This window comes from Centruroides sculpturatus, unplaced genomic scaffold (genome assembly GCF_000671375.1).
Source record: "Centruroides sculpturatus isolate CEXI.00-Female unplaced genomic scaffold, Cexi_2.0 scaffold575, whole genome shotgun sequence".
NCBI classification, from domain to species: Eukaryota; Metazoa; Arthropoda; class Arachnida; order Scorpiones; family Buthidae; genus Centruroides; species Centruroides sculpturatus.
This window is the reverse complement of record NW_019384861.1, coordinates 166,008-191,881: the sequence shown is the minus strand read 5'-3', so window position 1 is coordinate 191,881 and position 25,874 is coordinate 166,008. Positions and strand designations below refer to the sequence as shown.

The window sequence follows — 25,874 nt, the reverse complement described above, 5'->3', positions numbered from 1 at the left end:
TCTCAGAAGAATAAGGTGTGTGGTTATACCAACTAAATAAATGTAACATATCACAAAAAAAATTAATTCTGAAGAAGTTAAATAAAACATGAACAATATGAATTAATTAAAAACTCTCAGTATGTTTATGTTTATTGTTAAAAAAATCTTGGTAATGCCATATTAAACTAGGTTAATAAATAATAATAAATATGTTTTATACATATAGTAGTCATACAATATTATAGTCTTATTTAAAAATTATCACATTTCTTTATGTGGATCATTCTCATTCACATTAGTTTGAATATGGAAGTGTTAACCAAATGAAATTTTTTCTGCACTCCTGAAAAAAGCAGAGTGAAATTATTTGTTTGATAATTAAATATTATTTTTATGTATGTAAACAGGAAGAAATTAGAAGTTTTTGCTTAAACTGACATAATTTAAATCCATTAGCATGCGTGCTGTTTCTAATCATCACCACATTCTGATTAAATATTAGTTATTAACTCATCAATTTCGACTAACAGAACTTCCAAATGAGATAAAGGACATTCCTAAACTGTCGACAACGGTTTCTCTTCGAATACTTACTCCAGACATTCACCAGCTGAGACTTAAGAATTTACTCTAATCACTTTCAAGGTCAAACTACACAATACAAAAGCAATAACAGCAAAATTATCTTTTAAGCACACCATACTCATTTGCCAAATTTTGCATAATTGACTCTAAAATACCACAAAACCAATTCCTTTTTGAGCAAACTACTATAAAGTTTCACAGAATGAGTTATCAAAAATCCACAAATCATTCAATTGTATAATTATATTATGTAAGTATATATTGTATGTATAGTATATTAACTGTACATATTGTATATATTGCTATGTATAGAACTGTATATTATATATTATACACTGCTGTATATTGCACTATACATTATACAGTAATACCTCAGTTTTTCCAATTTTTTCTGAGAAAAATTTGTCTTGGTTTTTGTTGGCGTGCCCGCACGACCCCACTGCTAATTTTGCAAAAACAAAGGTTTTTGCAAAAATGTTTTCCTGTTCAGTGTGGCATTGTTTCTTGTGCCATTTCTCGTCTCAGTGTGGTATGGTGAGCATTATCCCGCACGTCTAGCCAATTCTATTCCTTTCCTTACCTTTTAGCTCCATCACAGAACCAAAGAAAGTTTCCAGAGCCAGCAGCCCTTCGAATGCCCTGTTAAATGTTCATTTGTTCTTTACATTAGTCTTTTATATTCATTTTATATTAATTTCTTATTGTTTTTAGTGTTAAACGCTATATTTATTCTCTATAAAATGTGTTTTTGGTATGTATTTTGGAGTGTCTGGAATGAATTAATTGGATTTACATTAATTCATATAGAAATAATTGCCTGGGTTTCAGATTTCACCAATTGTTTTCGGATGAATTATTGGTATCACTGTACAATGCTGTACATCACACACCATACATTATACATTGCTATATATCACATACTGTACATTATAAATTGCTGTATATTGCACTATACGTTATACATTGCTATATATTATGTACCGTATGATATAAAATACACGTTGCTGTGTATTATGTATTGTACATTACATATTGCAATGTATTATTTAAACATTCATAGAATAAATGACACAAAAATATAATTTAAATTAAATATTTCTTTGGCTTAAAACCTTTCTTCCTGCAAAAATATGTTTACATAAGAGTCTAAGAAATTCACAAAAGATAAAACAATAAACGAAATAAACTACAATCGACTAAATTCAAATCGAAGGCGACAGAATTTAATTTCAAATAAGTTTTAATCAAAGTAAAAAACTGCAATTCCTCAGCAAACTTTTAGGCTTAGAAAACTCGACTAAAATTAACTTCCATACAGCTAATTCCATCTTATACACGGGTTCAAACACATTAAAATCCATCGTACGCGCTAGAAACGTTCTAAAATTGAAATTAAAACTCGTACATAAGCGAAAATTATACCTAGGTTCGTCCTCGTAGTTCGCCATCTTCTCCCCAACTTCCCCAAAGAAAAAAAAATTAAAAAATAAAAAAAAATCCAGTGCTCTATCGATAATTGCCGAAAGAGGGAGCCAGTCGACACCGTAACCATAGAAACCAAAATGGCTACCCCATTGGAGCAGTTCGTGGTTAATGTGAGAGCGTTATCCTCTCAGGGTTAGTAAACGGAACGTTTCCTGCGGTTTATTTAAATTGTATACTTTGAAAATTATCGCGCCTTACTTATTTCGTCTGTGTTTTATGTTAATTTTCTTATTTATTGCATGTTTTAATACCCATCCAGTTAGGCCTAGCCGATTAGCCTATCGGAGTTCGTGTTTCAAAAGTGCATTGGCGATTTCCCGGCACTTTCAAGGGGGACGAGAATAAAAATCCGATAATTTTTTATTTGTAACTTCGCTTCTATCCAAAATTAAGGCAAATAGCCTTAATTTTGGGTAGGGGTGAGTTTTAAAATTGCAAATACCATTAAATAGTAAAATTTTCCTGAACTCTGATCCCACTTGAGATATGTCATCCATCTCCCTCTCCCCCTTTGACTTATAAATCTTCAAAGTGTAGTAGCATGGATGCATGAATTGAAGTACAGTATTCTTGCCAAATTTCAAAAGTTTTGGTTTGTGGGGTCTCAAGATGTAAAGGAAAATACGGGCCGATACACACATGTACACGCATCCTTAAATAAAGTTTTGACTCTGAATAAAGGACCTCTCCTGCAGAACAAAACAGTCAAAGGAACCGCATCTTGGTGAGATATTTGCCTTCGAAGCTCAGCCAGGTTACTTCTAAATGTGTGATGGCTTAACAGAGTTTGCAGCGTGACTTGGATTGCACTCTGAAAGTATTCCCATGTTTTAGCGATGATCTTGTGGCCATCTGGGAAACGGTTGATGTTTAGCATCATTTTAAGAAATAATTTTTAATTTTTTCATTTTTAAATTGTATCCCATTTTTGAGGGTCTTCAAAGTTCCGGATAGGCCGATTTTGGGGGCTGTATCTCACAAAGGATGATATGTAGATTGTCTGTTCCTTTCATTGTTTTTCTGTTAAGATTAACGCTCTGAATGAGGTCTTCTACACCTTCCAAGAATTGTAGACCCTCTGTACAAGCAAAAATATTAAAGGAACCATACCTGTACATGCAACCTTTTGCAAGATATTTGCCTCCAAAGGTCAGTTTTTAACATGTATCAGTAAGCCTATTCTCTGTGCTCTTTGTTGTCAAGGCTTGCTATCGCTCGCCTTGACTGATGTTCTGCATATAGTTGTGCACTTCAGTGCTTTCTATTGCTTGCACCTCAGTGCCCAGGTGAGGGCAAGCTCCCACACCCCCTAAAACTATATAAATGGTAGAATGGCCCTACTAGCCTGGCAGGCCCTACTAGATAAATCTCTAAGATAGAACACAACATGCATAGCACGCAAGTCCGTAATGATGTCATCGGGTCGAGACATCATTCCGTATCGTATTTCTTAACAACTTTGAATCACACAGTTTTGTTCCCCTTTTTTGATGTTTTGGAATTGGGGATGAAAAATGCAAAATCCCAGAGGGTCGATAAATTGACTGATTACAACATTTTCTCTGTTATTTTATAACAGCTAGGAACGTAGTGAATGATAACATTTATTATCTGTTTAATAAAATTTAATACCATATTTAAAGATGGTAATTTAGTTTATTTTTTTCATTATGTATGGTATATGTAAAGAGTTCATAGAAATGATTATATTATTAATAATATACTATATGATAAACAAAATGCTGGTATAAGATGATCTTTTCAAAATCAGTTAAGAAACGTTTTTTTACATGTATAGTGTGTATGTAATTTTACTAAGATTTATTAGTTTAGCATTTATTGTTTTTATATAGAAGAAAGGTTCTTTCATTTCTCAAAAGACTTTTTCATTTTGATAATTAAGATCTGTATTTTTATGAGTGATTGATAATATGTGATGACATTTAATTAACATTTAAAGATTGAAATAATGGATTTTTGTAAATTTCTGAATTTATTAACAGGTAATTGAAAACTTTTAATGCATTGATAATGGATTTTTTTGTATTATTTGTCATGTAATTCATTCAATAAAATTCTTGTTTTATTTCTGTTAAAATGCTAAGTTCATTTTTCTAATGTTATAGCATTTTGAAAGAAATTTTATCCCAAACGTAGCTGAGGTATCCAGTTTTGGTTGGAAAAATATATTTGAAGTAAAGTTTGCAATGTAATAGTAATTTTACATTGAAAGTAATTCTAGGGACTTACTGAAAGTCGACGGGTTAAAAATGGCAATGGTCGTATGTTCAGGATTGCATATATGTTACTCAAATTTCATTTGACTGACTTTTGCCTCTATTAATGACCACAATGTTGACCTAATGTATTCAAATTTCGTAGTTTCACTTACATCCATTGCCCTTTTGACAAAACTTACTATTCACGTGAAAGATCTAATAAGAATTAGCTGTGAAGTATTTACTCTTTCAAATGATATCATAATTCTATCAAATCTTATTAAAAATTCCAGCAATGAGTTGCTTAACTTTCCTGACATTTGGTGGTGCCATCTGTTATAATATTTTATTAAAAAATGTTTTTTGTTTTCAATTATTATAAAATGGTAAAAAAACTTAATTTTGAGGGTAGGGATGGGTTTTTATAAAAAAATTGTAAATGCTAATAACAAGTAAAATCATCATAAAGTTTGACCTTACTCAAGATATGACACACACTCTCCTGTATCTCCCCAATCCGATGACCTTCAACAAGCTAAATTTAATAGCATCAATTCCACTAATACACAAACCTCCTTCCAAAATTTCAGAAATTTTCAATAGAAAACACAGGAGTTATTAAGCTTCAAAATTGTGCCCCACATATACATACTAACATCCATACATACAGAAAAAAACTCCAAATTTGTTGACATTTTGACTGGTTGCCATTTTTTTTCCTCTCTTATGTACAACAGAGCCGGAAAAGTGAAATTGAATGATTTTGCAAATGGAAAGTACCCTATATCCTTCCTGGTACTAGCCTGAATATCTGTGTGTGTGTTTTGTATTAACTGTCAAAGAAATTAGGTTAACCATTCTTACATAATACTCAAACAAACTGTTGTGAATTTAAATTTACATTTGAACATTGACAACTGAGTTCTGAGTAATTGACGACTGATATATAACTGAATTCAGAAACAACTTTTTCAAGAGATGGCCTTTCAAAACTTGTGTCCTACAGTATTGAATGATATGCAAAAATTGATGAAAATTATATTCAAAAAGAATTTGTACATTATCATAAAAGTGTTTAAAATTGTTGTTTTTATAATTTAAAAGTGGGAATTAAAAATGCTTGTATGATATAAAGTGTATTTCTAACTTTAAAGTATTTGCTGACGTACTTCTAGTGCATATCATTGATGTAGTACTATGCATTGTGGCAAAATTAATCTAGCTATTAAATATAATATGCAGAATATAGTAGAGTGGAAATTTTTCTGGTTTGGTGTTTGTGTTTTAATTATATTTAACAAGTTTTTCATATGATGATTTCAGAGTATAAGGTTCTTTCAAGTAAACATTTGAAAACAAATTGTTAAGAGTAAGCATAAGATTGCATTAACAACTCTTTATATGTGGCTTTCTTCATTAACACCATGTTTTTTGGCTTGTTGGCTCTTGTAAAAAAAACCACAAGCCTTGTCTACATTAGCATAAGATTGCTTGAGAGAATGAATCACACAGGAACATACAATGAAGATAGATATACAGGCTTTATTAATTCTAGATTCACTGGTCTCTCATTTTGTAATGTTTTTATAGTCAGATTGATGTAAAATAAAGAGACCTGATGAAGGACATACTGTCTAAAATGAATATCCTTTAGAATTAATAAAGCCTATATATCCATTAACAATGTAACATTGTTAATATAACATACAGCAAACCAACTATATACTATATATTAACTATACATATTATATACTATATATCCATCTTTATTGCATGTATCTGTGTGATTCATTCTCTTAAGCAATCTTATGCTTCTTCTTAACAATTTGAAAACAAACATCAAAAAATAGAATTTTTGAATATATCTGAACAAAACAGAAGAGACATAATATAAATTTTTAAGTAAAATATCTTGTGAAGGATCAAACGTGAATCATTGCTTTTATTAAGATTTCAGTAGTGCCTGGAGTGAAAAGTCTTGTTGTATTTGTTACGTAAACTGAATCAAACTAAAAGTAATACTTGAGATGATAATTTCAATGCAAATGATGATGTAAATTTTGATAAATCAGTTCTTCCAGATTATTAATTGCAGTAAAGGAAAAAGAAACGACAAGCTATTAATAGTTGTTGCTTTAGTGTTCGTAATAATAATAATTTTTTGCATAAAGATGAGAATGTGTCCTCTATCAAACAAAATCAAACAGAAATTGAACAAATAGTTGATTAGATCGGGCATTAAGGTCAATTTGACCATTTACAAATCAAAAAAATTGTTAGGTGACTTCTAAAAAGGACCTCCATGCATATGAGGCAGTGTATGCAGCCTTATAATTTATGGTATAGCTTTTCTATTGGCTTTGTACATCTCATGCTTCTCAAATTCTCTAAGAGGGCCTTCTCCCTGGTCAGATGTATAATATGGGCCTCATCAAAGGAAAATTGAACGTCATGGTCTGTAGCAAAGGTTACTGGTACATTTGTGGCAAGACTCTTTTTACTGGAAGTTTTGTGTTTTTTTAATTGCAGTTGCTCCAATGCTCAGTACTCTCGCTTTCGGATGACTCTTATCTGTTACCAAATGGAGTAAACCAGAGGATTGTTGTTTATCATTGGGATCTTTAATGTTTTCTAAGTAAGGATATATGATGAGGTTTTATATATAGGCAAAGGTGATGATGGTAGCCTTTGCTATTTCTCTGTAAGTACTTGAGTTGTTTGTTGTCTTGTAAGTTTTTATCTTCTTTCTTATGTGTAGTTCAGGATGAAAAAATTAATTAGTATGTGTTTATAAATTTTGTCCACTTAATTTTTAAAAAATAGAATAAATATTAAATCCGAACACTCCTTGCTTTGAAATTTTGTCGGCTTGCTTATAATTATAATTTAACCCAGAATCCAAAATAACAGTTTTGAAAAGTAAGTTATTCTTGAGATAAGAGTGTTCTAAAAACTTAGGTCTGTAGTAAATATTAATATTGGTTATGAAATACAAAATGGGTTTAAATTTCTGTAAAACTTTGTACTATAATATCCTTTCTTACTTAGAGAATGCAACAAGGAGACACTGATCAGCACACTGGAGCAGTTTATATATATGCTTGAGTTAATACAACAGTATGATATAATAAGCATGAAGCCCAATATTTATCATTTGCATGGACCTGGGTAGGGATACCGAGTACCGATATCCCTACCAGTTTACTGATTTACCGGTTAACCGATAAATTGACAAAAAAACATTCGGTAAACTTACTGGTAAATTTTTGAAATTTACCGGTAATTCGGTAAATGAAAAATCTATACTAGAAGTTTCTATGTAGAAAATATTGTATTTATAGATATTTAAAAGGGCTAAAGGGACNTAAGCAACAATATACCTCATTATTAATTTTATGTGAGTTATTTTTTGTTTAATTTTAATTTAATGACCATTCGTCCAACAAGTGTTGAATCAGAAAGGGTATTCTCGGGATCTGGATTATTTTCTACAAAAATTAGATCAAAATTAGGAGATAAGACTATAAATAATTTAAGTTTCTTGAGAAGTTAATTTTAAAAAATGGTAATCAATAAAATGGTATTAGGTACTATATATTATTTCTGTTGTATTTTTATTTTTCTATATTATTTTATTTCTATATTTATTATTATAGTTTGTTTAGAATAACACTTTAATTTTTATATTTGATATCTGTGAAATGGAAATCATAATGACATATTTTTTATCACCTTAATTTTAATCTTCATTTACCAAATTACTGGTAAATGAAAAAGTCAGTAAATTTACAATCCCTAGACCTGGGTGATTGACATGGGACTTCCTTTTGTAAAGGTGGTAATTGGACACTTCTCCACAGAATAGTATTGGTATTTTTGGGGCATGCGGGATGAGAGACATGTTGTATATGATCCACTACACTGAGAACACCCTGACACCAGAGATGTAAATATGTAGCAAGTTTGATTCTGTTTAATTTACATTGTTTGGTTTTGTTTTTATTTTTAGCTGAGATCTTTATAAATTTTAATTTTTTAACATTCTTACAGTCTTTGGAAATGTATTGTAAGATCCTATAAATTTGAAAACATTGATGATGATGATGTAAGAGCATTTTACATTGTGTGAGAACATTAAATTTTAAATCTTTTAGAACACCACATGAATCTTATGTTTGATTCTTGTTTTGGAGCTGGACCCTGTAGAAGATCCAAAAATGCTTCTCTAGTAAAAAGATTAGAGTCCTTAAAAAGCTATCTTTATTGCATTTATTTTAAAAATTCACAATTATTTGAAAAATTAAAGTGTTTATTACTAAAATTTTCATATATAAATATATATATATATGTTTTTTAAGTAATAGGATTGTTTGTGTTTCCCTTTCAGTCAATGACAAACTAGAATCACTGTTATACTCTTTACTTTAATATCTCTTTTGGATATCTGCCTTCTTTTATTTAGTTTCTTTCTTGTTTGTTTTTCTTTGGATGCCAAACATACTGTAATATTTAAAATTATCTAAAAATATTTTTTATTTGTTGAGAAAACAGAAATTTCACAGAATTTAATTTTTTTTTTTTTTTGGATAGAATTAGCTATTTTAAGAGAAATTTATACGTAGAAAAAAAGCATCTCTATAAAAATTGTGAATTCTGTAACCTCTTCCATTTTCTTCTACTCAACCTATTATTGTATTCTGATATAATAAGGCTTATTTCAAAATACTCAACAGCATTCACTTGATCAACTTTTATAAACTTAAATCATGCATATACAGTTGAAACTGTAATAATGGCTATCTTCCAATAGCAGGAACATATTTTTATTTTCAATAAAAAAAACTGCATATAGAATAAACCTCCAAACAATGGCCATATTTTATGTACAGTATATCTGTGGCTGTTGTGCAGAGGTTTAATTGTATGTTATGAAGTAATTTCTTGTTTATATATGTATATACAAGATTTGTAGTAAAGTCCTACATTTACATAACTGACAAATGCAGATAGCTACAGTTATGAATGTGACCTATAGTTATAGCAAAGTGACTACAGGCTACTAGACAAGACTGCTTGCAGCACTCCTGGCAGTCTTAAAATTAAGCAGTTAGTACTCCTGTCTGGAAAACGATGCATAATATGGAATAACGTCACTTACAAAGTTGTAGCATATGATCGATTTAATATGAAAGGACACATAATATGCTTCAATAGAGTATGAAATGCTAATATGCACATTGAGTACTAATGTTAAAATATGTATTTCTGGTGTTTGTTTGTGTGTTCTCATTCGTTTCTCGTGTGTTTATTTATGAGTGTATTTTTTATTATCTTGTGTCTTCATGCTGCATACTGTACATTACTGTATGTAGTATGTTTATGTAAAACTACTATGTAACTGGAGAAACTATCAACTTATGTAATACACCCAAACTCCAGCGGTAATGTGGAATATTTACTCTGTAGAACGAACGTTTTTGGTCATTCTATTCCATGTTACTGTTGCAGTTTGAGTGTATTATGTAAGTGTATAGGATGTTATGCATGACACACATCACTGTATAATAACTTTACTATGTATGAAACCTGTATATTGCTGTATTATGTAAACTTGTACTCATATGTTTTATAATGTTGGAAAATTCTTTAGATAAAATTCCTATATTTCTCTCTAATTATTTCTAAATTAGCTTTTTATGATATATTAATTTTCATTTTTATGTGAAATACTTTATATTTTTATTGACACTATGAATAAAAAAGATGAAATGTTTCAATAGAAATCAAATAAATTAAATGAAATAAATGCATTGTCTTTTTACATAATAGATATTTTTATATATATATATGTCAAATTTTAATTAATTTATTTTACAGGTAATTTTGATTCATTATGTGATTATATCAATAAAAGTACCGAAGTATTAGTTAAAAATGTTCCGCACTTGGATGACGTGTTGGCGACTTTAGATCTTCAAGAACATTCTTTAGGAATACTAGCAATTCTGTAAGTAAACACTGTAGTTACTCTTTTCTTTGTTTTCTATCAAAGTATCATTTTTTTTAGTGTAATAGAAAATTCAGAAACGAAATTAAAATATTAAATCTCTGTATTAACTTCAAACTGAATGACACATTGATCATGGCAACAAAACTAACTGATAGCATAGCCAACTGATAGCTGTTAATGATGGTTTCTATAGAAAAAGATAATAAGTTTATATAGATATAAATGATACAAATTTTAAAACTGTTTTTCAGTTTTTCAGCCTTTATGCCAAGAAAATTACATAAACTAGTTTTAAAAAAATCAAATATACTTTACAAGGACTTTCAATAATATTAGTTATCATCTTCAGGATTTACACTGGAACAATAAGTACATTTACTTTAAATTCAAAATAATAATTGTTTTTTATGTTTATTCTTCTAAAATAATTTTTGTTTGTTGTCATTATTCTTAATTACATAAGAAAGTATACAATATTAATGAATTAAAAATTCTTCAGTTGATAGATGGTTGGTAGATGAATGTGTAATTTCCATCTACCTCAAAATTAGTCCAGCAGTCATCAAAATTACCACCTTTCTAATGTTTTTGACCCATTTCAAAGGTCTTCATCAGGAAATTAGAAAATAATGGAATGTTCATTAGAATGTTCTTCAAATAGGAAAATTTAATTTCAGAACAAATACAATTGAAATCAGCTGTCATTCGCATATCATGCAATGTATGAATTGGGTTCTCAAAACATGTTCATGTGATACATGGTATGCACCTGACAGCCAAATTAAATTGTATTTGATTCAAAATTAAATTTTCCTGTTCAAAGATTCAACAAACATTCCATTGTGTTATAATTTCTTGATGAAGACCTTTAGAGTAGGTGGAAAATGTTAGAAAGGTGATAATTTTGATGACTGCTAGACTAATTTTTGAGGTTGATTGAAATTATACTTACTAATATCAATATAGTATATAGAATGTAATATATAATTAATATGATAAATAAAATAAAGTTTTACCTAATTATAATTAAAATAGTGAATTTAGCATAAGACTGAAAAGATTTATACAAGAATCTAATAAAGAATATTCAATGCTCTAAAAGGTCAAAGTCAGCTGGTTATATTGCTTGTTGATTGTTTACATTTGTTTTTCTAATGCATAAAAACCTTGAATCTGGACAAGTTTGTAATAATTATATATTGGCTGATATTGGAACCAAACCCTTATGACACTTCTACTTAATTTAGTACAGTATTGTGCTGCATATATTTGAAAATGTGGGCAGATGATGATCTGTATGATTTTCCTATGTATGAGGACCAGATGCTGGAAGAGTAAAGATATAAGGAGATTTTGTATACCAAACTTTTCTATTATTGAAAAGTTGTCCCTATTATTAGATACATTCCTTCTGAAATTGGGCTAGGGACAAATGGGTAAGATATAATTGTTCTTTGGAATGTTGAAGGAAATACTTCCTAAGTTGGTGAATGATAACTTTGCTTTAGTGTCCATTTTGTAAACAGGGTAAAATGAGTATAATTTGAGAAATTTAAATTTACCAGATGAATAACTTGCATTTAAAGTGTCCGATAAAATTCATCTTAGCTCACCTCTGATGAAAGGAAGGCAATTGACACATCACTCTATGAATTAGGGCAGATAGTCACATTTTTATAGAATTTAGATTAAAATGTACACAAAAGAATGATTGTGGTTTTTTATATTAAAATTACAATGCACACTTTTGCATTTTATAATTTTTATTGTAAAAAGTCAGTCCTAAATTATTACAAAATACAACAATGAACTTAAGAGAGAAATGTTGAAATTAATTATGAGTAGTTTGAGTTAATTTTAAGATTGATTTAGATTATAAGATGAGATTATTGATCATGATTTAAATGTTAGTGATGATATATAAGTTAAAAACAGCATTTATTTATTGATAAATAATTACATAACTTTATGTTTTACTTTCTTTACAGTTGTGTTAAATTTAATTGTCCTGTTCTTTCTGAATATGAAGTTATGTATGCTCAAGTTCAAGAATTTATTATGGGCTGTAATGGTGAACAAGTGAGATTTGGAACAGATACATGTAAGCTAATTTAAACTTATTAAGTTATAAATATGATATCTGAAATAATTTATAACGAGATTATATATATATACTAGCAGATAGGCCCGGCATGCTTGGGCAAAAAGTAATGATAGCGAAGATTAAGATTATTACGTTATAGTCAATCTCACCCGTTTTCAAAGAACATAAGAATTAGGTCCCCCTGTTTCCAGACTAATTAGAGAATTTTTAGATGGGTTAAAAAATGTTCGATTTCTCACAAAAACGAAAAAACTGCATCTACGTCTGTAAATCTTGCACATCACTTTCTCTTAACACTTCCATTGTTGATATTTCCATTGTTACTTAACACTTTCATTGTTCAAGCCTTAATCCTGTCCCTCTCTCCCTGAGGGGAATTTCGAAAAATCCCTTCTTAGGGTGCGACTATGCAGACGTGAGCAAGCGAGAATATGTGAGACGAGACGTGATAAATATCAAAACCTGTCAGATATGTGCGAGAACCAGAAATTTGCTCTCGCTAGCGTTATTTCTTGCTTCTTGTTTGTGCATGGTTTTCCTTTGCGAAAACTAAATCGCTCGCAACCTCTCGCTCACTCTAAATTCGTGTCTGCATAGTCGCACCCTTAGTGTATGTTTTCGTGACATACCCTAACTGTGTACCAAATTTCAACTTTCAACTCCTAACTGTTTGGGATTTGCGCTGATTACTATTATCAACCCATCTCGATTATATATACATATATAGATAATAAATCTTTAATTCATTTTATTTGTTCATATATATGATATATATATATATATATGAACACTGAAAAAATTTAGTATTACTGAAAAGCTTAAATCTTTGAAAGTGTGTGTCATATTTTCTGAGCTTTGTTATCAGTTTTGTATTAGGAGATAAATTATAAAAACTACTAACTTTCTTTATATAAAATAAAATGAATTAAAGATGAAATATTAAACAAATCAACTAGCGAATTCTTTAGAAGAATATATGTGAAACTAAGCTCTTATCTCAAAATATTTAGAAAAACATTTCATAATTCTTAAAGTTTACAGAGAATACGCGTACAAATGTATCATTATTCCTATCCAGGAATAATGAAACATTTGTACATATTTGATAGTTGATTTGTTATTTTATGTAACAGGATGTCATATATGAATTAATGTTGTTTTATATTTTAATTTAATTCTTGTGATATCATGGATATGTTTTATCACATCTTACATAATTTGTGTGCTTATCTGTAGATAGCATTAAACTTACAACAAATCACATCATAAAAAAATAATAAAGTAAGCCTATAATGATGTACTTACTGCTAATATAATATTTAATATTAATAGAATGGAATGTGTTTATTATAATTACGAGCAAATATTGTTTATTTGGATCTCATTCATCTGAATATCTGGATTGATTTGAATAGTCATTTCTTTTTAAATTTTTACATGTTTTGTGGTAAACTTATTTTTGCAATATGAAATCAATGAAATTTATAGCCTTAACCCGTTAATGTCCAATAATGAATAGAATCCTTCTCCACTTGAGATATGATATATAACCTCCCTGTATCTCTCCACCCCTTGACCTTTAATCACCAGAATAAATTTGACATGATTCCAATACTTACCTGTGTAAATTTACATAACATCCAGGAAAGTAATAATACTAAAAACTAGAGTCTGAAATATTTAAGTATTTTTATGTTTTTTTGTGCAGTTGCCGAATTATGTCATCTTCTGACACAGAGTCTTGTTGAAAGACAGCAGGTAAGATTTTTAATACAAGGACTGTTTCTTTTTCAACGTCTGATGGTCCATAAAACAAAGACAAATGTAAATAACAAAATGAATTTATTAACAAAAGTTAGGTACAAACATGGTTACTTTTTGACATAATCACCATGAAGATTGAGGCATTTGTCTATCTGTGGACGAGCTTTGAACTCTCCTCTTCTTACAATGTTTCCACTAGTGACTTGAGATGGCCTTAACAATGCTGTTTTGAAGATCATCATTAATCTCAAACTTCTGCCCTCCTAGCTATGTTTTCAGTTCAGGAAAGAGGTGGAAGTCTTCACACATTTAAAAGTTCCAAGCTAGGTGGAAGTCTTCACCACCTTTAAACACTCAGCATATAGCCCCCATTTAGTGCCAAGTGATTTCCACCTCTTTCCTGAACTGAAAACATGGTTAGTAGGGCAGAGGTTTGAGATTAATGACGATCTTTAAAACATCATTAAGGCCATCTCAAGTCATTGGTGGCAACATTGTATGAAGAGAGGATTTCAAAGCCTGTCCACAAATAGACAAATGCCTCAATCTTCATGGTGATTATGTCAAAAAGTAACCATGTTTGTACCTAATTTTTGTTAATAAATTCATTTTGTTATTTACATTTGTCTTTGTTTTATGGACAATCAGAGGTTTAAAAAGAAACAGCTCTCATATAATTTAGAAGTATTTAAATGTTTTGTGATGAAAAGACAATAGATATATCAAACACGATATTTTTTTTCTTCCAGCCAATGAGAGGCATTGACTTATTATGTCATGCAATTAGTAAAATTCAATTGAATCCATCACAGCTGACTTCAATTCATGCAGATTTATGCCAGGTAACTTTAACATAACATACTGCACGTATTGTGTTTATATTTATATGGGCGTGTATTTTATATTTTAATTCTTGTATATCTTTATAGCTCTGTCTGTTAGCCAAATGTTTGAAACCAGCTTTACAATTCTTAGATATAGATATTACCGAAATTAGTAAAGAGGTAAGTTTTCTTCAAGATTCTAAGTAAACGATAATTTTAATATATTATTATTTATTACTTTTTATTAAGAAAGAATTTAACTTTTTAGGGAGGCCATTATGATTCAAAACATTTTCTCTTATATTATTATTATGGTGGAATGATATATACAGCTTTAAAAAATTATGAACGAGCTATGTATTTTTTCGAAGTGGTAAGTAGTTCAAAGAAATTGATAAATTCTACACTTAATAAAACATTTAACACCTTATAATGCTGAGAATATTTATTAAATCACAAACGTTTTCAGCCTAATGGAATAAATAGGCCATCATCAGGTGACAGACAGGCTATCGAACAAATTTGAAAATTGTGTTAAAATGGAACTTTCAAACATTATAAATTCAAACTTAAAATGTAAAATAAATTAGCCAACCAATATACAAAGTAACTATAATAAATACATTGAAGCCATATTAATATAAATAATAAAATAAGGCGATATAAAAAAAATAATAATAAATTCTACATTAAATTATTTGTATTTTAACATTTATTATGATAAAATAATGTTTATATACATGTAAAAAAAAAAAGACACAATAATAATATTTGAAACAAAACTTAGATGATTAATTAAAGCATTAATTAATTTTTTAATAACTGAACCAATATGAAGAACTAGAAGTATTATCAGCTCAAATAATTATTATGTTTACACTTGTCTTTTGTTTTCAATATAGCTCTTTTTTTATACATTAGAAGTTTGGTGCTGATATCATTTAAATATTCATAAATATATATTATAATTCTAAATTAATATCTGTGTTACACGATAAGGTTGATTTCCTTTGAGTGCATAATGTGCACAATCCATAATTTATCATTAACTGGACAACAAAGATATAATAATTAGTAAGCAAATTAGCCTGTTTTCAAGGTGAGTGGACAACCTTCATAAATTAAGAAAATGATTTAATTAGACGAACATTTTCTGTCTCCTTAATAGCCAGCTTCAAGTTATACATCATAAATCAAAAGAATATGACATCCTATTAATAGAATGCATAGGCATTTGACAATTTTATATCTTCTGAATATAGTGATTATAATTTTATAACTTTTGTAATTGACTGTAATATTTTTGTGTTTAATTTGCTGATATTTTACAACAATCTTTGATGTAAAAATTTAAAAATCATTCTTATAAAATATTTAAATTTTGGAATGTATAACAAAATTATTGAACATCTAGGCATTCTATTAATAGAACATCATATTTCTTTTTAGTTTATGTTGTATGACTTGAAACTGGCCTATTATAGGCCAAAGATATTCATCTAATTAAATCATTTTGTCAGAATTTAGGAAGGTCAGTCTGCCTTCTTGTAATTTTTATTTTAGTTTATGAAAAATTTAAGTAGCCTGTCTTTATTTCATTTATCCAAATTAATCATTATTTATTGAATATGAAGAATTATCATCATTTAAAGTGAGTTTTTTTCCTCTTAAATCACAACTCAACAAAATTGTTAAGTAAATATAATTAAGTATGTATAAAATTTAATGTTAGTAGTAAATTACAATTCGTAAGAATACTTAAAATTTTAAGCTTATATTTTTATGATGTAAAATCATTNAAAACTTCATTGAAAATAATGAATAAAGTGTATGATTTAGAAAATGACATTGATAAACAATTTTTAGGTGAAAAACACCTACAATCTAAAATAACTGACTTTTTTAAGTGAATATTGTTATTATGTCTTTTTAATTAACATACATTAGTTTAACCTTTTGTTGCCTTTTGATTTGACATTATTCTCAAAACCAAAAGTGCCACCATTATCGAAACTTAAGACAAATAGAAATTTCTTATAAAAGGTAATTTCTGAAATTTTTAATTACATCAATGTAAACTTAGACATAATAATGTAAATGAAGTTGATTTAAACATTTAGTTTGCACTTTTATACATACGATAATAAATTATTACCATAATAGATACAGTATACTATATTACCATTAAGAAATAATTTTACAGTAATACATACGATGTTAAATTAGAATGGATTTTACAATAGATTCTTAAACACACTTGGTACTTTTTATGGGACTGAAATTATGACCCCGCAGATAAACGACACTCAGTTATAACGTCAAAAAATTGCTGGTCCCATGGATGATGTTATAATCGGGTTAAACCGTATATATATACTATATACAAACCGTATATAGTATATACATACTATATACAGTAAAACCTTCATTAATGGACACTCCTGAATAGCAGACACCTCTATCTACTTAACGGACATTTTTACAATTCACAGTCCCTTCAAATAAGACATCTATTATATTTAGCTCTGAATAACAGATGCTGTCATCTATAACCAAACTCATGGAAACAAAACATATTGCCTTCAGTATTCTGAAATGATTAATTACATACAAAATATTTTAAAATGAAAATAAAGAATTGGTTCAAATATTCTTTCAGATGACAAATTTTGACCATAGGTGTCAAATAAAAACTGCTGAAAATAAGAATAGAGGAGTAGGGCAGGTTGTAAAAAGCTGAACAATACTCTTTATCTATTAGAGAAGACTAATCTGGTTAGTTATCAATCACCACTTATCATCATATATATTAATGTTATTAAAGTTCTGTGTTATTTTTGGAATTAAACTTATGGTATCAACACACCATAAACTTTTTCTGGGTTATTCATTCATTCAACAAGAACCGTAATACCAGTAGTAATGAAAAGAAACTTAAAATGGTTACAACAATAGCATTTGTGATGAAAGTTCAAAGGCCACTTGCCAGGTCACTTTAAAGTGTGGGAATATATTCAGTATTCTTGCATTTATGATCTTAACAGCTTTGTGATTGTGTAGATATAATTTTTAATAAACCATTTATTGAAAAAAAAAAAATGCTTAAAAAAATTACACCTACTTGATAATATGAAGCAGACAAATCACCATATCAATTTTTATTAGTTGCTTAGATCATAGATGACATTATAAATGAATGAGTACTGAATATATTTCCACCCCTTGAAATGACTAACAAATTGTCATCATAACTTGACATTTGAACTCTCACCATTTAAACCAACCTTCATCCACCCTTCTGTTTCCAGCATGTGCCTCCTAATAGCTCGAAACAGGGCATAAACTTCTTGGTTCTGACTGAATCCACTATCAGAGGTTATACTGTGTATATATATATACAGGAGGAAAAGAGTCACTTAACACCCCTACTACAGAACATAGAATGTACCCAAAGTTAATTTGCTCATGTCAGGAACACTTTAGACCAAGGGGGAAACAGATTGATGTGTGTTACAAGCATGGCCTCCATCTTGATGGCAGCCATATTGAATGCAACACCAAAACTACAAATGGGAAGAAGGTCATGTGACACATCATTTAGAGTCAGAATTTCACAAGGAAATTGATTGCTGAAAGATTTTATTGACCTACCTCAAACGGTTAGAGTTATGCATGTTACATGATGTGCTCAATGTACTGTACATTCTTTGGATACATTCTATATTCTGTAGCAAAGATGTGAAATGACTTTATTTTCCACCCTGTATATATATATACATACATTACCATGCAATGCAGTTTTCACCATAATGCAATCATTATTTGGAAAGAAAAATGTGCAAATTTTTCTTATTTCCAACCAATAAAAACTAATAATTGTTGTAAATAAAAACTGTGAAGTAGATAGATTCAAAATTGTATTTTTAAATGAATCAATGAAATATATATTTTCTTGTTTATTTTTTAGGCTATTGCTACACCAAGCATGGCTGTTAGTCATATAATGTTAGAAGCATATAAAAAATATATTTTGGTAGCATTGATTTTACAGGGAAAAGTAAGTATTATAGTTTAAATACCATTTAATTTTTTTGAAATTTTAATGATACATAGGCAGTATGTTGAATTCAATTATTCAATTGATTATTGCTTTTACTAATTGGACTGCAATGTAAAAAAAATTGTAGACATAAATTTCCACTGTCGTCTGGTCTGTCTGTCTTTCTTTCCTTAATCTTTACAACAGAATTAGATAGATGAAATTGGAGACCAGATATGGAAAGTTTAGGAGAAAGAGGCCCCAATTAACTGTGTATGAACTTCCAATGAAAACCAGAAGTCATGTTATTTCAATTAAAAAATTTTTTCCTGTAAGGAGTTAGATCGGAAGATCTTAACCAGTGTTCCGTGAACTTAGAAAAAGTGTTCCGTCAAAATTTGAAAATCAGTGAAAAATTAAAACGGTTATTAATCAAGGAAAAAATTTTCAAAAATATTAACAGTATCTAATAAAACACAAATTGCATCGTATAAAGTTGCTGAAATAATTGCTAAAAATTTAAAACCACACATCATAGCAGTGTCTGATTTTACCACCATGTTCTGAAATAGTTCAAATTATGTTTTTGGTGATGATGCAAAAAAAGAAATTATGAAAATTCTTCATTTGGACAACATAACTAAAAACAGAATTATACATATGTCAGATGATATTGAAAGAACAGTTACTAATATGCTTTCAGAACAATACTTTACAAATGGACGAGACCGTTGATATCAGCGGTAATAACTCATGTACTAGGATTTGTTCGTTTTATTGATAAAAACAAAATAGTGAACAATTTTTATGTTGCAGACAAATTACCAAATGCAGAATAGGACAGGATATTTTTTTACTCCATTTTGTCATATTTAGATAAATTTAACACAACGTGGGACCAATGTGTAGGGATCTGTATTGATGGTGCTCCTTTAATAGTTGGTTCTATGAAAGGATTTATTACTTTCTCAAAGAAGGAAAATCTTAATATTATATCTACACACTGCTTTTTACACCGAGAATTACTTGTCTCAAAAACATTACCTATGACATTAAAATTTGTATTAGACCAAATTGAAAATATGGTAAACTACATCAAATCGCAACCCTTACAAACACGTGTATTTTAAAAACTTTGTGCATCTATGAATCTATTGCTTGATGCTCAGCATGAATCTTTACTTTTACATACTTGAGGTAAGGTGGTTATCATGAGGTAAAGTGCTGAACCAAATTTTAGAACTTAGAAGATAAATTGTTAATGTTTTTCAAAACAAAGGGAATGATATTTTTAAAACTTCTTACAAATGATATTTGGTGTATTGAAATGACATATTTAGCTGATATCTTCAATTATTTAAATAACATGAATACTGGTATGCAAGGTGAAAATGAAAATATTTTAAAATCCACTGACAAACTGTCAGCATTTCAAAAAAATATCACTTTGGAGAATGTGCATAATTAAAAAAAAACACTAGATATGTTTCCTTCAGTCCAAAATAACAATATTGATGAAATAATTCCTATTATAACACATTTAACATTATTAAAAGAAGAAATTGTGAAATACTTTCCTGCATTGAATATTGAAAATTATGATTGGATACAAAAATACATTTTCTGCAGTCAACACATCAAGTTGAGCTTTTGTTACAAGGAAAGGAAGAATTCATAATGTAGTCAATGGATAGTACTCTCAAAATGAAATTTTCTGAAATAACAGATGAAGAATTTTTGGATTTCTGTTCAAACTGAGTTTAAAACTATTTCTAAAAAAGCAATTAAAATTTTATGACAATTTTTAACATTATACTTATGCAAGCTTGGTTTTTCAAACATTAATGAATATTAAGATAAAGAAACATGAAAGGCTGACAAATATAGAAGAAGAAATGAGAATAGCTATTTTACACATAAGATCAGATACTGAAAACATATATATATATTGAAAAGATTTGTAAGTCATCAGGCCTAATTATTCCATTAATTAAAAAATTGAGAATTTTTTTTTTTAAATTTCATTTACTAATTACATATCAGTCAATAACAAATAACAATCTGTTATGTATGTGATTTTTAATGTATTATGCAATATAAAAAGTATATATACTGTTTTATTTTACAACTATGTTTTGCAAAAATCTTGTAAACTTTTAAGTGTTCTGTGATTCTGAAAAGGTTAATTAAGAACCACTGATTTAGATAGATGACAGCATGACTCTGTTGCTAACAGGAAAAGTATTATGTAGAGGCAAGACACTACTAATTTGGGATGGAGAGCATATATTTTAAATTAAATTTAAAAAATATGATTATAAATTGCAGCCTGGCATTGTGATGATGTCACAATAAATAATTGCTCATTATGTATTTGTATTTATTATTTGATTTATCAGTATAGTTGAATAGAGTGAATATTTATGTAATTTTAAACATTATTCTGATAGTGCCAGACAAGCTATAAATTAAGTCAAATGATCTTGCCGAAACTATCAGGCTACTTTTGGGCTATGCCCAATAATAAATTATTAATTAATTCAAGTAGAGGTTGGTGGTTATAATTATTAAAATTAATATGAACTGGCAGCTTAACCTCCTACCTCTAGTGGAATTAATTAATTTTAATTATTAATGTAGCTCAAAAGTAGACTGATAATTTTAGCAAGATTGTTTGGCTTAATCAATTAAAATATGGTTATGAGTTGTTTATTTATATTGAGGCTATAAATTTTATGTATACATAAAATTTAAAATTTGTAAATGTCAGCTTTATGTTAATATTCATAAGCTTTTTAAATTTCATGCAAACGAAGTTTACAAAGCTTTAAAATGAAATCTTCTGATACTGACAATTTCCAGTAAAAATATTTTCAAGTGAAATAAATAAACTAGAAAAGAATCAAGAATATGAATGGCATTTTTAAATTTATAAGTGTATAATATAATTTTTAATTATGAAAAATATTATGCTATTTCTGAAATTAAATAAATTAAGGAAGTTATTCAAAGTCAACTTTTATGTGAAATAATAAAAATATAACATATAAAATAAAAGTCTTGAAATGATAATATTTTTTATCATTTTAACATTTTGTTATAAATTATATAAATACTGGCTGATATACCCAGCAATGCTTGGATAATCTTAAAATATTAAACAGGTTTGAAAAATTCATGTTAGTTGGTAAAATACTACAGAACAAGTTCATAAAAAAGTATATAAATAAAATTAAAGATAAATTTCTCAAACAGTTAAGAGAAAACAAGACAAAATTCAATGTCACCATCCAAACAAAAACATGTCTGCAAAGGCAAAGGTGCCACAACAAAAATTTTATTTGTAATAAAATATATGGATTATTTTAAAGTTAGAAGTCCTGTGTTACATTTCTAAAGGGTTTCTTTGTTTGTTTAAAGTATGTTACCTAAAGATACTTACACATGCTAAGATTATCACTCAAGTGTTATCAGGTGCATTAGTCATTTCAACATGACTAACAGTTCAGATGGTTAGTACAGAAAGGGAAGACCAAGAAAACTATCATGCAAAATGACCACAGTCTTATTCAATTGAGCTTTGTCTTTTTGTCTAGTCTTGTGTTCAATTATACTAGCTCTATGATGGCTTTTCCTTTTTCACTAGATTATTTCTGTGAATCGTTCCATAGTTTACGATTCTACTGTAAATAATTTTTTATTCTTATTATTTTAATGCACTTATTTTACTTCATCATCCTATTTTATTATTATAATAGTTTTACAGTATACAATGTCACAGTTTTAAATTTTATAGTTTTAACTGAGTACTTTATTATGTATATTGTTTGCCTTACAACATTATGTATCGAATTATTGTATTTGCTCTAATATCTGTTAATCAATAATCATCATCCGTATTGTATCCATCATCACAATTTCCTGTACTCTCATAATCATATATATCATGTGGAGTTGAAAAGGGATTTAATGTCTGAAATGCATACTCAGAGAAATAAAGATATGATTTTCTAAAGTTTGTCCTCTTTCTGATTGATGGTGTAATAAGTCTAGTGAAAAAGGAAAAGCCATCATAGAGCTAGTATAATTGAATCAATTGAGCTTTGAAAGTGTATCAAAGTGGCAGTTATGCAGCTCTCTTACTTTTTCCAATGGACAACAAATTTGCACACTGAAAGAATGTAAATGCCAAAAAAATGACTGAACAGTACAAATGGTTTAAATCTAACAGTAAAGTGTACTATTACTATTATTATAGGGATTACATTTCAGCTCATAGTGTGGAAACAAATTGTTGAAGGTAGAGTGTATGCTACCAATATATTCATCTATTAAAGATCAAAAGACTTTGTCATGTTTGAAAATAGCAATTTTATCTTCTAGAATGACAATGAATTCCTCCATTGAACACAAATAATTGACAGATTGTTTGTTTTAAAATCACACTGGAGTTGGCAATCGCTTGCACAATCACTGCATCTTAATCTGATTGTAAACTTTTGGATGAAACTGAAAAATAAAGTAATTGCAAAGAATCCATCAAACTAATTACAGAAAAGAAATTAATTGAAGCTATAATTTTGTGCTGGTAAAGCTTTTAAAGTAAATCCTATAATTCTAAAATTATAGGATTTACTTTAAAAGCTTGTGAGTAGTATACTTGGAAAATGAGTCTTAGTAATTAAAAGTGAAGGCTTCCCAATTAAATATTAATTGTTTGTGCGTCTTCAAACATATCTAATGTTTACTGACTAAAGGTAAAAGTTTCATTGAGTTTGTTTTGTATTTTTTCTTTCATCTGACTTATAGTTTTTGTAATTTACAATTTTCAAGGAATATTTATGTTATCATTGATGTTTTTTTCCATCTCACCCTACAACATGCTGATTTATTTTAATTCTGTCAAGAGTTTTGAATTCCTTATAAAAATAGTCTTCAAATGGATGTATTATTTATTATGTTTAGAACTGACAAGTAATCCCCATGGCTCGCCAACATGTACAAAGATAGATTATAATATATATGCACTCTCACAGTGCACTACAGGTAAGCAACAATTGCAGGGTAACAGACCATCCAACTCTCAACAGTATACAATATCTACTCCAATATCTCAAACATGCAGGAAATACAATAGTCTCTTACTGGTTGCTCGGTCAAATTGGAATCCAAGGAAATGAAACAGTAGACTAACTTGCAAAAAAAAAAAAAAAAAGAAACCAAGCAAGAACATTCTGGCCACAATAAAAGCATTAACTTGTACTCGAACTAGAAAGAATTAATCAAAGTTATCACCTTTTTTAAATATTCCAGCAAATAATTTAATATCGTAAAAATGTTTTCGATCGTCTTTAACGATCTTCATCAGTTAAATGATAAAGTAAAAAGAACATTAAAGAAATAGAACATAAATTAAAATTACGAAAAAATAATAACTGCACATGTGTTTGTAATGATGAGCGCGTAACGCAATGAATATAATAATAGGGATATAAGAATATAAAAAATAAATAAAAATAAAGAGCTCAACAGTTTCCCATTAAAAATTAATGTTTTGTAAAAATTACAGTTTATCTTCATAGAATGATTTCTATGCTGTAGATAGAGAGTGGGCGTCCCTATGATTGATACAAATAGTTTTCCCTTGGGCTTTATAAATCTCAAGTTTTTTGAGATGTTTGATGGAAAGCACATGCGGGGATTGCTATGCCTTCTTAACGTGTTTAGATAACTCTGATGCACTTTTTTTATCCGACATAATAACCCTCCTTTATTCTTGTATACGTGGGTACCTAAATGTTTAGAATTTTAATATTAATTTAATGTAAATGTATACATACCCAACAATATTAAACAGAAAAAATAAATATATTCAATAAAAAATCTTTGTTTCAATGAATATACAATGTTACGGCTCGGTAAATATGTCAACATTGAAATGAAAATCAGTCTAGCATAGGGAGAATTGGTGAATTGTGCAAAGCCAGCATTATTGTGAATCGGTGTTGGCATAAACCAAGAGCTGTTGTGAATTCACAGCCGCGTTATTGTGAATCAGCATAAATTGAGCCGGCATAAACCGAGGGCCACCTGAATATATATATTTAAATTATACAGTGGGTGATTGGTTAACGAACAGTTCGGATACCGAACAAATCGGATAACGAATACTTTTGTCAAAGACTTTTATGATCAGACAATGAACACATGTTCAGATAATGAACACTTTACTGAACAAACATAAAAAGAAGCGACGGAAAATAACGAATACCGATTGATTTTCCCTTGTCTTCAGGTAACAATTTGAAACCTTTTGGAGCATGGGAGACGTCAGTATCGACGCTCAACCCGATACTGATCGGTTAGTATCCTCCAAATTTTGAAACTTTTCCTTGTAATTCTAGTTTTGTTTACCTTTCTGGCAAATAATTCTTTATAGTCTTCGCGAGACTGTTGGACGGGCACTTGTTAACATTTTCATCGGGATTTATTTATGAAAGGTGAAATTTTAACTATCCCATCGGATATTTGATAATGTTTTAATACCAAATTTCAAATTTTATCTGGGCTTTCCATTTAAATAATTTTTTGTGGGTTAGTTGATTTCTGTTCTCTGAATTTTTGTAAGTGCTTTTCTGAACTTTGTATTTAAAAAAGAAACTGATAATATTATAGAGCCTAAAAAGAGGAGTGTCAAGAACTGTGCTCACCGTAGAAACCAAGTAAGAGATAATAGCCAAGGTAGAAAGTGGGCACAAGATGTCTGATGTTGCTAGGCAGTATGGCTTGAATAGATCTACAGTAAGCACAATCTTAGCTATGAAAGATATATCAAGAAGTCTCAAGCTACTACTGGAGTAAT

General features: G+C 28.9%; 2 protein-coding genes across 3 annotated transcripts in view; one reads left to right on the top strand and one right to left on the bottom strand.

Annotated features, from left to right (window-relative positions):
* Positions 1–2,110, bottom strand: part of LOC111630683 (transmembrane protein 11, mitochondrial-like) — a 42,257-nt gene extending 40,147 nt beyond the window's left edge. Inside the window, exon 1 of the mRNA XM_023374822.1 lies at positions 1,990–2,110. Coding sequence (XP_023230590.1) covers positions 1,990–2,015 — 26 coding nt within the window. The 5' untranslated portion in view covers positions 2,016–2,110. The remainder of the gene's footprint in view (positions 1–1,989) is intronic.
* Positions 2,050–25,874, top strand: part of LOC111630680 (COP9 signalosome complex subunit 3-like) — a 49,767-nt gene continuing 25,942 nt past the window's right edge. For both annotated transcript variants that reach the window (XM_023374817.1, XM_023374818.1), the window contains exons 1-8: positions 2,050–2,184; positions 10,149–10,278; positions 12,270–12,382; positions 14,094–14,143; positions 14,899–14,991; positions 15,079–15,153; positions 15,242–15,346; positions 18,941–19,030. In XM_023374817.1, coding sequence (XP_023230585.1) covers positions 2,130–2,184; positions 10,149–10,278; positions 12,270–12,382; positions 14,094–14,143; positions 14,899–14,991; positions 15,079–15,153; positions 15,242–15,346; positions 18,941–19,030 — 711 coding nt within the window. In that variant the 5' untranslated portion in view covers positions 2,050–2,129. The remainder of the gene's footprint in view (positions 2,185–10,148; positions 10,279–12,269; positions 12,383–14,093; positions 14,144–14,898; positions 14,992–15,078; positions 15,154–15,241; positions 15,347–18,940; positions 19,031–25,874) is intronic.